The 16,557-nt window shown below is 35.6% G+C and overlaps 2 protein-coding genes across 2 annotated transcripts; one reads left to right on the forward strand and one right to left on the reverse strand.

Moving 5' to 3' along the window:
• Positions 1-11,160: 11,160 nt before the first annotated feature.
• LOC124892463 (uncharacterized mitochondrial protein AtMg00810-like) lies at positions 11,161-11,688 on the forward strand. Its single transcript, XM_047403743.1, has one exon. It carries the CDS (start codon positions 11,161-11,163, stop codon positions 11,686-11,688), a length of 528 nt encoding a protein of 175 aa, XP_047259699.1.
• Positions 11,689-12,197: 509 nt separating this feature from the next.
• On the reverse strand, positions 12,198-15,837 carry LOC107857962 (receptor kinase-like protein Xa21). Its single transcript, XM_047403744.1, has 3 exons — positions 15,219-15,837; positions 14,889-15,114; positions 12,198-12,303 (listed from the first exon to the last, which is right to left on the reverse strand). Exons 1-3 carry the CDS (start codon positions 15,835-15,837, stop codon positions 12,198-12,200), a joined length of 951 nt encoding a protein of 316 aa, XP_047259700.1.
• Between the last annotated feature and the right edge of the window lie 720 nt (positions 15,838-16,557).

Consider the following 16,557-nt stretch of genomic DNA (forward strand, 5'->3'; position numbering starts at 1 on the left):
TTATTTAGATCAATTTTTTATTGTGTTCATTGATGACATTTTGGTTTGCTCTTGGAGTGAGGTACAACATAGACAACACTTGAAGGTTGTGTTTCAGACACTTAGATAACAAAAGATTTAGGCCATGTTCTCAAAGTGTGAGTTTTGGTTGGGTACGGTTTCATTTTTGAGTCATGTAGTGTCATGTAATGGGATCTATGTTGATCCAAAGTATATTAAAGTAGTCCGAGATTGGCCTCGACCTAGTACTGTTACAGAGATACATTCCTTCTTAGGTTTAATTAGTTATTATAGGAGGTTTTTAGAAGTCTTCTGAAAGTTAGATGCCCCATTGATGTGCTTAATGCAAAAGTGTGTCGTTTTTCAATGGTCGGATAAATGTGAAGAAAGTTTTCAAAAATTAAAGACGGCATTAATTTCGGCTTCGATTTTGACCTTACCTATGACAAAGGGTGGTTTTACTATTCATTGTGATGCATATCGAATTGGGTTGGGTTGTGATTTAATGTAGAATAGTAAGGTGGTGCCATATGATTCTCGATTGCTAAGGGTCCATGATGAGAATTATCCAACTCACGACTTGGAATTAGCCAAAGTTGTATTTTCACTCAAGATCTGGCATCATTATCTTTATGGTGAGCCGTGTGAAATCTATACTGACCATAAGAGTTTGCAATAATTTTTCAAGCAAAGACTTCTAAATCTAAGACAACAACGGTGGTTAAAGTAACTTAAATATTATGATTTCACTATCCTGTTTCATCCTGGTGTAATACCTCGCATATTTCTAAGCTAGGAAGCGAATAAGTATTCTGACGTATGAAATCTACTATCTTGTGATTAATACTTGAGTACATGACTTAAAATGAATATCCTAGTGATAGGATAGATTATGATGGATTAAGCATGTTCATATGAGTCACTTAAGGTAATACAAGCTAAACGTTTTTGAATCCATCAAGTTTTAGTGTTTGATGTTGCAAAGGTCATCTTTGAATGAGTATAACTCAGTGTTAATATGGTATTTTGGCTTATTTAGACCAAAAAATTGTAGAGAATCGACTTAGCTTTCCAACGATACCAATTTTGCCTTGATCCAATACCAGAACGAAAAGTTATGCCCATTTTCGTGAGAGATAGTAAGGATAGGAGATTGGTTAGGCGCCGCCCAACCAAACATAGGCGATTGGTTAGGATCTGCCCAACCTAGCTTAGGCAATCAATTGGATGCCGCCTAATTCAGTTCCAGGTGCCAAAAACACTCCGTTATGAGTTATTTTAAGGGTAGTTAAGTCTTTTAACACTCCTTACAAGCCCCTAAACTTAACCCTACAAAATATATAGCTTTTAAATATATTACAACCTTATTATCATCACAAAGCTCATCATCCAAGAGAACTTAAAGAAAAAAAAAACTAGGGTTGCATAACAAATCTTGAAGATACGATTTCAAGGAAATTCCTCCATCAATCATCAAGAATTTTCCTTCTAAGGTATGTGTTGCGCTGATTTATGGATCCCTTTCATCCATAAAGCTCAAAAACCCTCTTTTTCATTATAAAGTATGATTTCTATATTGTTGGGTGTGATGATCATGTTGTTGATATTGGGTGACTCCCAAGATGGAATCTTTATATGTTTTTATGAATTCATGATATCATATGAATTGGAAACATGTAAATTTGGTTGTTCAAGATGTATAATTAGATGATTTCACCTATTCTTAAGATGTGCATGTAAGGTGTTTGATAAAATACCTAAGAAACTAGAAATCATGCAATATAGCTAAATTGTGACTAAGTGAAGGATTCATGATATGCTCTTACATTCCAATGACTTCTATGTTGATAATGTGCCTTGTAAATGCTGTTGGAATACTCATGAACTATTCTTATGAGATTATGCTATGTTTAGTTGTAAATCTTAATTATGAACAAGATGTATGATAATCATACAATCCATATGAACTTCCATGCTATTGGTATGTGTTGCCAATATGATTATGCAATGAACATGATATTAAGATTGTGCAAGTACTTCCATGTGATATGAAATCCTTTCCATGTAATACATTGTTGATAACCATGCTTAGTATGAGATCCCTACTTACGATATTATAAATTATGGACTCTACTCTTATGATCAAGTCAGTCATTTGTGTCAGTTTCCTTCCATCGAGTACTTGGGGTACTTGTACCCAAAAACTATAGTTGTGTGCGTAGATCCATGTCACGTTTCACGATATCTGAACTCAAGCTATGATTCCATAGACTTCAGTAAGTCATGTGACTCAGGAAAACCTTATAATCTTAGTCAGTTGTCAGATATCAGTAACATTTTGCCAATCAATAGAACTCAGTAAGATTAAGTCATGCACAGTCAGTTATTCATGTCCAGTCCCTCCAGATGGGAGTAGAGGTTAGCACCGAGTAAACCCAAGGATTGGAACTCACCCGCCAGTTCAGGGTGTGATTCTTAGTAGTCATCCTTGTGTTCTAGAACTATGTAGCCAGTGTAGGTTGAGACATCTTAACCCGTTAGGTTAGGGTTGATGAGGTGTCTTATCCCATCAGTTTAGGGTTCCTACCATTCTTATTGAGTACCCGCTAGATAAGGTTCACTCATAGGCTATCCTTACCCGTGGCATGGTATTGACACCCCTCCAGTAGGGGCAGAGATTGGGCCCCAGCTTAGCCATAATGGCATACATGGGGCATGTTGGTTAAATACTACTTCCCACAATTTTAGTATCAGTCTCAGTAAAAGAACTCAGGGCGTTCTTCAAATTTCAGTATATATAGGACTGTCAGATAGAGTCATCTATGTTAACAGTTTTAGCAAAAGAACTCAGGGATTTATTCAGATTTCAGTATATATAGGACTGTCAGATACAGTCGTCTATGTTATCAGTTTTAGTATCAGTCATGACAGTTATCAGTAAACCATGTATTAGCTTACAGGTCATCCTATCACGTATTCACGGTCCTAATTTCTATATATATGCATTTGCACTCTCACGTTCATATTAGCCAGTCAGTGTTGTTCATGCATGAAACCCTTTATGTTCAGTCTACCTTCCTCGTATACTCAATACTCTAGTTGTATTGACGCATTTGTGCTATGGTGCTTTCTTTTCATGTTACACCATAAGTTCTGAGACACGATCTCCAGCCCAGCCATAGCTGTAGCATTCCAGTCGCAAAGACACAGTGAGTTTTCATTGATTCAAGGACAATATGATTTACTACATTTATTTATTTCTTCAGTTTAGTTTTACGGAGTTAGTTGGAGACATGTTCCTTCAACTCCTTATTCAGATAGTTTAGAGGCTTTCATTTTTACGTTCAAATTTACATTAAGATTTATGCTCAGATTTACGTTCAGATTTATGTTCAGATTTATGTTCAGACTTAGCTTTCAGATTGAGTTATTTTGGGTATTTTCATCCATATGATTTTATTCAGTTGAACGTTATGGCCTTACAGTTCTATGTATTCCGCATTATTATATCATGATTTGTAGTATGCAGATATCAGTCATGGGTTAGCTTGTGGTCCTCGGGGTCATGAGCATCGTGTAGCATTCTGGTTTAGTGAATCGGGGTGTTATACCTGGGAAGGCAAATATAGTAGTAGACGCTTTGAGTAGGAATTCTATGGGAAGCTTGCCCTAATTTGTTGTTGAAAAGCGACCTTTGGTTATGGATATTCAGTCTTTAGCGAATCATGGAGTTCGAATTTATCACTCTATGCCTGGAAAGTTACTTGCTGTTATGGTAGTTTAGTCGTCCTTAGTTGGGGAAGTTAAGATTGTCAATATGATAATCCCTACCTTATTGGGATTTGAGATCCAATATAGAGTGGTGGTGTTAAGTCTTTCATTATTGATGGTGAAGGTGTGCTATGTCATCATGGAATATTGTGTGTTGCTGTTGTGGGTGACGTGAGGCAACTAATTCTTGATGAGGCTCATAGATCGTAATATTCTATCCACCCTGATGCTATAAAAATATATCAAGACTTGCATGGATTGTACTGGTGGAAAGGTATGAAAGTTGATATTTTGAAATATGTGAATAGTTGTTTAAATTATCAGCAGGTTAAATATGATCATCAAAAACCTAGCAGAGTAATGCAAAAATTGATTATTTTGGAGTGGAAGTGGTGAAGGATTACTATGGATTACGTTGTCAGGTTGCCAAATACATTCAGCAAGCACAACTCAGGTTGATAGTGGATAGAGTTACACAATCTTTCCATTTCATACCAGTTTGGGTTACTTATAGCCCAAAGCAGTTAGTGGAGATTTATCTTCGGGAGATAGTTCTGATTCATAGTGTGCTTATATCAATCATATCTGATTGAGGTGCACAGTTCACTTCTGATTTTTGGAGATTCTTTCAGAAATTATTGGGTTTGCAGGTTGAGTTGATTATAGTTTTTCATCTTTAGACCGATGGGCAGTCCGAACGGGTTACTCAAATCTTGGAGGACATGCTTAGAGCTTGCGCTATTGACTTTGTGGCCATTAGGATGACCAGTTTCCTTTAGCAGAGTTTGCTTATAATAATAGCTATGACTCGAGCATCCAAATAGCACCATATGAGGCTCTATATGGTCGCAAGTGTCATTCACTAGTTGGCTAGTTTGAGCCCAAAGAAGCGCATTTATTAGGTCCGAGCTTAGTTCAGCAAGCATTGGAGAAGGTTGCAGTGATATGGGACTGACTTAAAACGTCACAAAGTAGGCAGAAGTCTTATGCAGATAAGAGGGTCCATGATTTGGAGTTTGAAAAAGTGAGAAAAGTTTTTCTGAAAGTTTCTCCCATGAAAGGAGTGAGATTTGGTCGGAAAGGTAAGCTAAGTCCTAGATACATTGGTCCTTATGAGATTTTTGGCCCAATAAGATTGGCGACATATAGGCTTAGTTTACCTCTGAGATTATTGTAGTTCATCCTGTGTTTCACGTGTCTATGCTTAAAAGGTATGTTCGTTATGATTTCCATAAGATTCAGCCAGTGGATGTAGAGTTTGATGAGAATCTAACTTATGAGGAAAGCCCGATAGCTATTCTTGAGAGGCAAGTGTGATAGTTGTGGTCAAAGAAGATACCTTCAGTCAAGGTATTATGGCATAATCATCCAACCGAAGAAGCTACTTGGGAATCCGGGGAGGAGATGCGAGTTAGATATCCGTACTTATTTGACATTTTAGGTATGATTCTAGACCCGTTCAAATACGAATGTTATTTTAAGTGGGGGAGAATGTAATATCCATCTTATTATTTCTTTTTAAAGAAGGGTTAATTGATAATTATAACCAATTATTAATATTAATTAAGTAATTAAAAGGGGCAAGTCAAAAAACTTCTTCAATTTCAGGTTTATAACATTATAAGTATACTACTAGGGCTATATATTGTTTCCTTTATCCTTGGAAGAAATCAGCAGGCAGCATAGGAGGAAAAAAAAATAAGTTGGGGAACACAAAGGTGGGATTAAAGCTTCTCAGTTATTAAAGTATGAAATTTTTTCTACTGATCTTTCGCATAGAATTAAAATATACGTACAACAGTGATGTGTTGTTCATGAAATTAGTGCAGCAAGCTAGATTAGAAATAACGAGGACATGTTTGCTTCCTAAAAATTTGAGTGGAGCACTTATATAATCAAGGTTATGACATTTGGAATGATATATAATGGTGAACAGTTAAATCTAACTAGTGATGGCTATTACATTCTCAAATAGTCACGTCCTTTGATGAAAAAAAAATTTCTTACTCTTGCAAGTGCTGATTTTGTTGTGTTGCTGAAAGTTTCGACCCTTTAAAGACTTTTAAGAGGACATATCTTTATAGTGGAAATGTTTGTTAAAATGAACCTTTGTTTCAGAAATTTTTCTTTTCTCGTCGTTGGTGTCATGTTAGATAGTTGTATTGGAAAATTGTTGTTAAACGAATAGGTATAGTGTGAGATGCTAAGGTATAGCTATAAGTTTAAAAGTTAAGGATATTGAAGCTTGGCCGGAATAGCATAATTGATATTGTTATTTAAAAAAAAATAGATTGATCTCGTTAGTCGTTGTTTGGTTGATGTCCTACATATTGCAAGTTGGGGAAATTGTCGTTAGCAAGGTAAGTGAGACTTTATGCTTTGATGCTTGCTTTTCAAATCTGCTTTATAAAAATTATATTTGTCTGCCTAGTCCATGTGTTGGAACAAGAGTGTGACTTGGTAGAATCGGTGGTATTGATTATTTGTGGATATGTATTTGTAAAATTTAGTGAAATTTGTTTAGTGATAATATGTGAGATGAGGTAGAAGTGTTGAATATATTTTTCGTCACTGCCGTTATAGTCACTAGTGGCATACATAGCTGCCGTAATATGTTAGGGGAATTACTTATGCTGTCGTATATGTTAGAGACATAACTTATGCTTCCATAATATGTTAGGGGCATTACTTATGCTGCCGTAATATGTTAGGGGCTTGTACATGCTACCATAGGACACTTTTTGGGATGTTATATATGATGCCTTCAACTTGTCGGGGTTCTAGGCCGATCACATTCACTGTCATTTATGACAAGTCGTGAGAGGGGATTGAGTTAAGGTATAGACTGACATTTTTGAACTTCCTTTTGGATCTTATTGAGATTACCTTATGAGATACATTATGTACATATTATTTATGTATTTAGTTATGCCTTGTATTTTTAACACTTGTTCCAAGGGTATTAAAGTAGCGGGTCGAGGACCTTACTAGATTATATTTATATAGCTCACTCCTTCCTTGCATACCTGCAGATACGATTGCGGAAAGAGAGACTTGTGGCTGAAAGTCTTTACATGTAGATTTTGTTGCTAAGGTGATCCTTCACATTGTTCGTGGAGTCAGTCATCCAACTTTAGTTATTTTAGTTTATAATTCTTACGTTGTGTTTGCATGCCCTAAAGTTGAACTTATATAACTCTGTTTAGATGCTCCATGGTTTTGGTAGATTAATACTTTACGTTTAATAATATATTCACGCACTTGAAGTTGTACATGTCTTTGTCTCAGTGTTTGTATATATTGTGAATGTATAGAAAATTGGTTCTCCTGGCAAGTGGTGTTATCGGGAGCCAGTCATGCCTAGGGATTATTTTGGGATGTGATAGGTGCACTAGCAGCCTAAGTCTGGGGTCGAACATCTTTGCTTCCTTTCTTAGCATATGGGCATTCTTTGATTTAGTGGCCCAACTTACCATATCCAAAACAACCTTTCTGTCCCAACAAGCACTCACTAAGGTAATTCTTACCATATCTAGCACACGCAGGATAACTAGGCCTTACACTTACACTATTCTAAGACCTGGACATAAAAGTCCTACCCCATGGCTCCTGCTTAGTTCTGGGTGTGGAAACACTAGACGAAGATGGCGCCGACAAAGGTGGGCGACTCTAAAATTGCGAATGATTTCCCCTTACAAACTTTGATTACCATACTCAAACTTCGCAGCTCTAGCCTTCTGATTTCCTCTATCTCTTTCCTTCTACTAATTTTGCAGAATCTATTGGGCATGAGTAATCAACCTACCAAGATCTATATATTCAATAAGAATGGCAGTCCTACACTCTTTGTCTACCAATACAGACACTCCAGTAACAAACTTACTCATACTAGATCTAGTGTCAGCTATTAACTCGGGAGCATACTTAGATAACTAGTTAAACTTAAGGCAGTATTGCTTCACTTTTATTGAGCTGTGCCTCAGGTTCATGAACTCCTCAATCTTTACTTTTCTCTACTCACACGTAAAGAACCTATCTAGAAATGTATCCTGAAACCCCTGCCAACTCATGGGAGTTGCGTTCTTACCCCTACCTTTGTTCCACCTAAAAACCTAACATAAGCAATATCCTTCAGCCTATACGAAGTCAATTCAACACTCTCCTCTTCATTAACATGTATCACTTGGGTAATCTTTTTCACCTTATCAAGATACAACTATGGGTCCACACCTACCTTCGACCTAAAAGGATTTGGGCAGATTTATCCTCATGAAGTCATAAAGCCTACTGCAGCTAAATCACCTTCTTACTGACGTAGGACTGCAGCCTAATGGTTGGCCTGAATACTAGCAGTCATAGCTTGGGCCAATACATGAAAGGAAACCCAAAATTCAACATGAGACACATTCTCTTTTAGAGGATCAATAGGCTGCGGTGGTTGGCTGTAATTTTTACGGGCATTAGCTCCACGAGGAGGAATATTCTTTCATGAAAGAAAACAAATTAAAATCAAATAGAGGTAGCTGTAAGCACGAAGTATTATGAAAGAAAAGAGATGATTTCCTAAAATGTCTCATAGCCTCTTGCTAATCAATATGGCGTGCTTCACACCCATGATTAAGACTCTACGTAACATGGATTGTCTGACTTTATAGGACTCTCTAAACCTTAGGCGCTGATACCATATTTATAACGCCTCGAAAATAGTTCCTGAGATGTCACACGGTGCTCAAGACTACAAGTAGCCTCAAGCTAACCCTGTAAGACTGCTACTAAGTCTGTAACTCACATTAAAGTAATTTAAGCAAGTAGAAATACTAAAATACTAAATTTTGTCTGAAACTAAATTGAGATTACCTGAACACAATATCTAAAAACTTTTGAGCTAACAAGTCTGAATAACTAATACTGGATGTCTAAATCATAGCTAGCAATTTGAAAAGCCTCCACTACTAAGAACTAGAGATCTATTGGGCATACCCCCAACTGACTCGAGTTAAACTGAAAACAACTAATCATATACTATGAAAGCTGAAAATCTAAATAAATGGGTCCTCTAACCATGAGGACTTACCAACTGTCGGGATGTAGATAGAGATGCCCAAAATCAGTCACGCTACTAAGACTGAGCACCTGAACCTACTCTATTAAATAATGTAGCACATAGACATATGTATGGATCAGTACTTTAAGGATGTACTGAGCATGTGGGGGTGAATGCATAAGTAAAATAATATACATACGTGTTATCAAAATTCATAAAGAATGCGTTCTAAATTTAACGACTCATATTGGCTTGAATAACTGAAAGTTGAAATCAAAAATCATGGATAGTAAAATATACTATGTAAATTTAGTGAGCCATCACATTTACTACTAAAAGTTAAACTATTATTCTGCTTTTAGGACATAGGCCATAGGAAAATTCTTTCAAAAGCTTTTCTATTATTTTTTTACTAGTATGGGGGTTCATCTAACCGATATACACTATGTAAGATATCATTGTATCCAACGCCTAGTTCCCCTAAAGGGAAAACCTCACATTGGAAAGAGTTGTCATACTTTTGCCAGGGAGTATAACCTAAGATAAGTGATCACATCTATAACTGTCATCCATATAGAAATGGAATTTATCTAAAACTGTACCAACATTGGCTCGTAGTTCTAGGAAAGTAGGATGTCCTAAACCCACACTTCCTGCTCGATGCTAAATATTACTCCCTATAATCTGTATGCTCATTCTGTAGGAAATCAACATTAAATGACATAACAATGAAAGCTAATTATGCATCTATTTGTTTAAAACCTAAATTTAAGCTACAAGGGGATTCCATATCTTTAGCTAAAGATCAAAATATCAAATTTTTATTCAAAATTGATCATAAACATATCATGGGATTCTTAAAAACATAATTTCTTAGATAATCAATAACAAGGCTAGGTCTTAATAACCCATATTTCAAACTTAAGGAAAATCATCATGAATCATAGTCAATACCCAAAATCATGGGGATTTTGCACAATTCTAGTCATAGTAATGCAATTCAAATTTCAATTTATGTAAAACAAGCCAAACGTATGGACATGTAGAAATAAAGATGAAAATCACCATTCAAATATCTTGTAATAGCATAATTTTCAAATAATAATCATTGGGTATAAACCCTAAATTTAAATTCATGTATATTCATGTAAATTTATGTAAAAACATAATTAAAAGCAAGTTTTGGGCACAAGGATGAAAGAATTATCCTTATTCAAAACCCCACATACTTTGATTTATGAATTAGATGAAGAAGTTTGACTTTGAGTTCCTATTTTTGCTCTTGAAGATAGTTTCTTGGAGTTCTTGAATTGAAAATCTTGAATTTTGGATTATCTAGGAAAAAGAATAGTGGACATTGGATTTTTTGAGGTCCAAGATTTGAAGTTCTAGGATTTCTTCAAGAGAAAATTGATGAAAAGAGAGTATATTCTTCTTAGAATGGGTTTAATTCTATGTTTTTCATGACTTGGGGTCATGGGAAAAGGCTAAATTACCATTTAAAAATCAAGTTCAAAAATTTGAAGCCCATTTTTGCACTCGGTGTGACGTGGTACTTATCGTGGTTCCATACTAGAAAAAGGACGAGCCCGATTTTACTCTTTAGTGCGATCTGATGCTTATCGCGTTGGTCTAATGGTGAAGGGACGAGTCCTATTTTGTCCATCATTGCAACATCGTGAAATTGCATCGCCTCACTGGATAAGGGATGAGTGCAAAAATGCACTCCATCGCGATATGGTACTTGCTTCACCGCGATTATTTACACAACACAGGCCTATCATGGTGGGTTACTGGAAAAAGGACAATTGCAAATTTGACCATCACCGCGACGCGGCATTATCGCGGTGAGCCACTTCCTTTTACTAAAAGGGGCATAAGTTCTCACCCGGGTATTGGATTAAGGTAAAATTAGTATCATTCGAAAGATAATTCAATTATCTACCCATTGATGGGTCATAAGCTCAAAATTTTTTAGTAAAACTACATATATGTTTGTTTGAAGTTGACTATGGCAACATACTTCTCAAGAATTCAGTTGGTACGGGATATTTTGATTCGTCTAATAGCTAGGAGTTACTCCTGGACTTAATATACATCAAATTCTCTTATGAAACTACCAAAATACTGAAATTTATTTCTCACGGGCTTAAAGCAAGGTTCTAATAGTGATTTGGATTTTTTAGGATATTACAATTCAGAGAAAATATGATCCATCCTTGTGTATCAGAAAGACAACAGAAGGAATCACTCTTGTGCTATTGTATGTTGAAGACATATTGATCACCGGAGACAGTCTAAAGCCAATAGAAGAAACCAAGACAATTCTATATCAAAACTTTAAGATGGAGGATCTAGGTGAGCTGAGATATTTCCTTGGAATAGAGTTTGCAAGGTTTCACAAAGGAATATTAATGCATAAGAGAAATTATGCATTGGAATTACTATCTGAACTAGGCTTAACAGCATCCACTGCTGCAACTACTCCTATGGACTACAACATCCAGCTGACATCTAGACAGTTTAATGAGCATGTCAAGAAAAACCAGACTACTAATGATCTAATAGAAAATCAAGTTGCTTATAAAAAGTTGGTTGGTAAGATGTTGTACTTAACTATGACAAGGCCATACATAGACTTTTGTGCTCAAACACTATGTCAATTCCTTCAAGATCCTAAGAAGTCACACATGGAAGTAGAACTCAGAGTGGTAAAGTATGTTAAAGGTCAACCAGTTAAGGGTGTATTATTGTCTAGTAACTCAGGTAATAGAGTGAGTGCCTACTGTAATGCAGATTGGGCATCTTGTCCTCAAACTGGAAGATCTGTGACTGGTTATTTTGTGAAGATTGGAGAATTAGTAGCATTCTAGAAACCAAAGAAACAAACCACTATATCAAAGAGTTTAGCTGAGGCAGAATTCAGAAGTCTTGCAACAGTAACAGCAGAACTGATATGGATTCTAGGTCTAATGAACGAGATTGGGAGTGAAGTGTTGCTACTTGTGGATGTGTTTAGTGATAGCAAGTCTACTATATAAATAGCAGCTAATCCAATATATCATAAAAGAACAAAACATATTGATATTGGTTGCTTCTTTATAAGGGAAAAAATTGTTGAAGGAATAATCAAGACTCACTACATTGTAACTAAAGATCAACCTGCTGAATAAAGGGTTGATAAGAGCTCAACAAGCTCATCTCAATACCAAGCTAGGAATCTGTGATGTTTTTTCACCTTCCTAGCTTGAGGGGAAGTGTTAAAGATATAGAGAAGATGGTAGACTCAAAGGAAAACAGAGAAGACTTGTTTCCATTTTTCAGTTGTAACTATTTTAGTAGTTAGTTACATAGAGTATAAGACAATGGACATGCTGCTTAATCAGTCAATACACAAGTCTATTCTCTTATCTCTCATCTTCTCTCTCTCTGCTTCTTCCTTCCTCTCTCTAATACTATCAAATTCCATGTTTCCTCCATTACTAAACCTGCTAGAAGCTTACAACTGTCTTGCTTAATTACAATAAGCATCTTACCTTCTAGCACATTCGCACTTCCGACCAATTGGCTTATTCTCTCACCAAACCATTTCCAAAAACCTATTTCATCGCTATTTGTCCAAGCTAGGTATTGTTTCTCACCATCTAACTTGAGAGGGGTACATAAGAACATTGTTTAACTATTACAGCTTTGTTTTCACTGTATAGGTAGTTATCAGTTTTCACTATTTTAGGAGTTCAATTTTGACTATACCCTAGTGTCCATTATAGGAGAGGACTCTATTGTACCATTTATTTTCCTTGTGTGTGTATTTCAATTTATCATTGATTGATAAAAGTATCTTTTGCTTCATCTTCCTCAAGTCATTATAATGGTATCATATTAATATTTTTATCTCTAAAGAAATATCATTATCCCTAATGAGATCTCTATTTTTTTTTAAGCTGAGATCTTCCATGCTATATTTGCATCTATTCTTTTCTTAAAGAAAAAAAGAATTGCATCTGCAACTTCCATATTAATTTCTTCTCTTCTCTCAACCTATTTCAAATCTCATATTTTTGAGAAGGTAAAGTAACTAGTGTATTGAAAATAAAATAAAAGGAAACTTAGCACATAATATTTCAAATATCATTTTAGACATCTTTTATATCACTAAAGCTACACACATAAAGAAGTAACTTGCTTCCATCGAATCCATGATACAACGAACCTGCGTACTACTGTAAAATTGAAAGGATAATAGCACACAGAGGTAATCAAGCAAGAACAGGGGTCCTACAGTCGGATTCCACCTAGCGGCGGCTACTAACAAAATGAAGACTAATCTCTCCTAGTGCAGAAAGAGCATCTTCCATACTAATTCTTGCATCAGGTGTCACTAAAGTGCAATTCAAAACTAATTCCATGATAGATAAAAGACACTGCATCTTTTCATCAGTTGGTTCATTCCCTAGCTGCACCAAAATAGCATCCATCACCTAATGAATTCCACTTGAAAGAGAGTCACAAACCCTGTTAGGATTTTTTCTCATGATTTTCTTACTATATTTAAGTTTTATTTTTTCTTAGAAGGAAAATAAAAGTTACCATAATTACTTTAACTTTTCCTCAAAGAAAAAAATATAATTCTTTTTCATATTTGGCTAACCTCTTTCTTGGAGGAAAGATTTTGGACGTCTATAAATAGAAGACCCCCTTCTCATACCATAACACACAAGACTATCCACAATGTAGTCTTTTAAGATATTCACTTAGGGGGAGATTTTCTCTCTTATTAGTTTTACGTTTTTTTTAATATTAGGTTTTATATGTAGGCCAATTGGCTAGATCATATAATAAAATTATATTTTTCGTATTGTTTTCCGTTGTCATCTTATTTATCACCTCATAGTTTGCAACTAATAACTTTCGGATGACGCCCTCTCAATTTCGAACCCAACAAGTGGTATCAGAGCTTACAGTTCAATGGTCCAATGGTGTGGTGAGACAAGATTATACAAGTTAAAAGCGGTTTCAAAATCAATGTGAAATAATTTGGATGATAATGAAGATTTTTGTCGAGCTACATGTGGAGAACAAGTTTCAACCATATTTTCAACACTCCTGCTGCTGCATCTTTAAAAATAAAAATAAAATATTACTTTTAAACCAATTTTTAACCATAATATTTTAAACCTTATTTTTAACCTTGACAAGCAGCGGTTATGAAGATTATATCAAGAACGAAGTTCATGCACGTGATATGAAGAGAAGACGGATCAAGTGAAAAAAATCAAGCCAAAAAGGGGAGATTTGTTAGGGTCTTTTGTCCTGATTTTCTTACTATATTTAAGTTTTATTTTTTCTTAGAAGGAAAATAAAAGTTACCATAAATACTTTTACTCTTCCTAAAAGAAAAAAATACAATTCTTTTCCATAGTTGACTAACCTCTTTCTTGGAGGAAAGGTATTGGACATCTATAAATTGAAGACCCCCTTCTCGTACCAAAACAAAAGAACATCCACAATGTAGTCTTTTAAGATTTTCATTTAGGGGAAGATTTTCTCTCTTATTAGTTTTATGTTTTTTTAATATTAGGTTTTATATGTAGGTCAATTAGCGAAGTCATATAATAAAATTATCTTTTTAGTATTGTTTTTCATTGTCATCTTATTTATCGTCTCATAATTTACAACTAATAGCTTCCGCATGACGCCCTCTCAATTTCGAACCCGACAAACTAAAGCCTAATCTTTCCTAGTGCAAAAAGAGCATCTTCCATAGTAATTCTTGCATCAGGTGTAACTAAAGTGCAATTCAAAGCTAATTCCATGATAGATAAAAGACACTGCATCTTTTCATCAGTTGGTTCATTCCCTAGCTGCACCAAAATAGCATCCACCACCTTATGAATTCCACTTGAAAGAGAATCACTAACCCAATGTAGTATGTTTTAGTCTCCCGTAAATCTTTCTTCACTTGGTCTGATTCTTGTAAATTGCTAAGACATCATACCTATCTATATCTAGGGAAAAGAATTAATGTTTTGGGTATTCTTGGAACACGAGGAAGTTGTAAAAGTTGTAATACCTGGAGAAATATATATATATATATCCAATTGTTGCTATTGTCCTTGTCTGAACAAAGGTCTCCCCTGCACCGAAAAATTTTGCAATGCCAAAATCACTGACATGGCCAACCATTTCTTGATCTAGCGAGATATTGCTTTGCTTCAAGTCACAATGCCCACCGGATTTGAACAGCCATTGTGGAGATAGACCATTGCAGATACAACATCCATCATTATAACTAATCTCTGCAACAAATTCAAGAACAAGTTGTGAGAGTGTAACCATTTATCAAGTGTCCCATTGGGAATGTACTCTAACACTATGGCCTAGATATCAAGATTGGAGCAACTGGTGATGACTTTGGTCAGATTTCGATGACGTAGATTGCACAACATCTCACATTCTGTATCAAAACTTTTGAATGCATCCTCCAGTTGCATGTTGAATACCTTTGCTGCCAAAAGAGTACCATCCTTGAGCATCCCTTTGTAGACCATGCGGAAACTCCCATTACCAAGCAAGTTGTTTTCATCAAATCCTCCTGTCGGTTGTTCAAGTTCATAATAGGAAATTATTTCATGCCCTTTTACCGGAAAGTCACCTGCTTGATCTGAATTCTTCATTTTCTTTAGAAATCTTAAATATGCATATGCGAGGGCTAATGCATTAAATAGCATACCCATTCCCAAAAGGACATACAAAACCAATATTGTCTTTTTTCTCTTTGACCTTTTCTGAGATTTGATGATGCATGGTGACACATGATACTTAGAATCACCACAAAGCCCATGATTGGACAAGAAAGATTGACCTGTCGCATTTGCAAAAGGACCACCAGTGGGAATCTCTCCACTAAGTTTATTGAATGAGAAGTTTATGTATTTGAGATACACCAGAGCTTCTAGTGACTTAGGAATTTCTCCACTAAGATTGTTATAGCTCAAATCCAAGAATTCCAAAGCCAACATTTTGCCAAATGAATGGGGAGTAGGTCCATCTAATCTGTTATGTGCTAGAGAAAGTATAATCAATTTATCTAGACCCTGTAGAGTACTAGGGATCATACCAAAAGATCATTTTTTGATAGATCTATGAATATTGCAGCCTTTAAATTTCCAATCTCCATAGGAATTTTGCCACTCAATAAATTGGATAAAATATTGAATTCCAAGAGATCATGTAGGCCCCCCAAGATTTCAGGTAAACTTGAATGAAGCATGTTGTCAGCTAGATAAAGATATCTCAAAGTGCTAACTTTTTCTAAGCATGGTGGCACGCGACCAGAAAATAGATTTCCTGACAAGCCTAAAGCACCGAGATTCTATAAATTGCAGAAAACACCTGTAATATTTCCTTTTATCTTGTTGTGTGGTAGGTAAAGTTCTTGAAGGTTCAGCATGGCTTGGAAAGTTTTTGGAACATGTCCGGTCAACTCACTGTTAAACAGACATCTTTATCACTCCTGTAAGATTTCCAATTTCTTCTGAAATGACACCCTTCAATATATAATCAGGTCCTTCAAAAATTTGAAGAGAGTCAGAGAAATTCCCAACTGATGCAGGAAAAACCACACCCAGTGAATTCTCACCTAAACCAAGTAATTTTAGTTTTCTACAGTTTGTCAAAGATGTCAGGAATCTCAATGACAATGAATCGCTGAAAAAATTACTCCTCCCCAAGTTCAAAAT

Source organism: Capsicum annuum, unplaced genomic scaffold, assembly GCF_002878395.1.
Source record: "Capsicum annuum cultivar UCD-10X-F1 unplaced genomic scaffold, UCD10Xv1.1 ctg4751, whole genome shotgun sequence".
Taxonomy (NCBI): Eukaryota; Viridiplantae; Streptophyta; class Magnoliopsida; order Solanales; family Solanaceae; genus Capsicum; species Capsicum annuum.

Coding starts and splice junctions, on each gene's coding strand:
- LOC124892463 (XM_047403743.1), top strand. CDS start 11,161: ATGGAGGATCTAGGTGAGCTGAGATATTTCCTTGGAATAGAGTTTGCA.
- LOC107857962 (XM_047403744.1), bottom strand. CDS start 15,837: ATGTTGGCTTTGGAATTCTTGGATTTGAGCTATAACAATCTTAGTGGA. Junction 15,115..15,218: donor TCTGACCAAAGTCATCACCA/GTTGCTCCAATC, acceptor AATTTGTTGCAG/AGATTAGTTATAATGATGGA. Junction 12,304..14,888: donor ATATATATATATTTCTCCAG/GTATTACAACTT, acceptor AGCTTCTAGCAG/GTTTAGTAATGGAGGAAACA.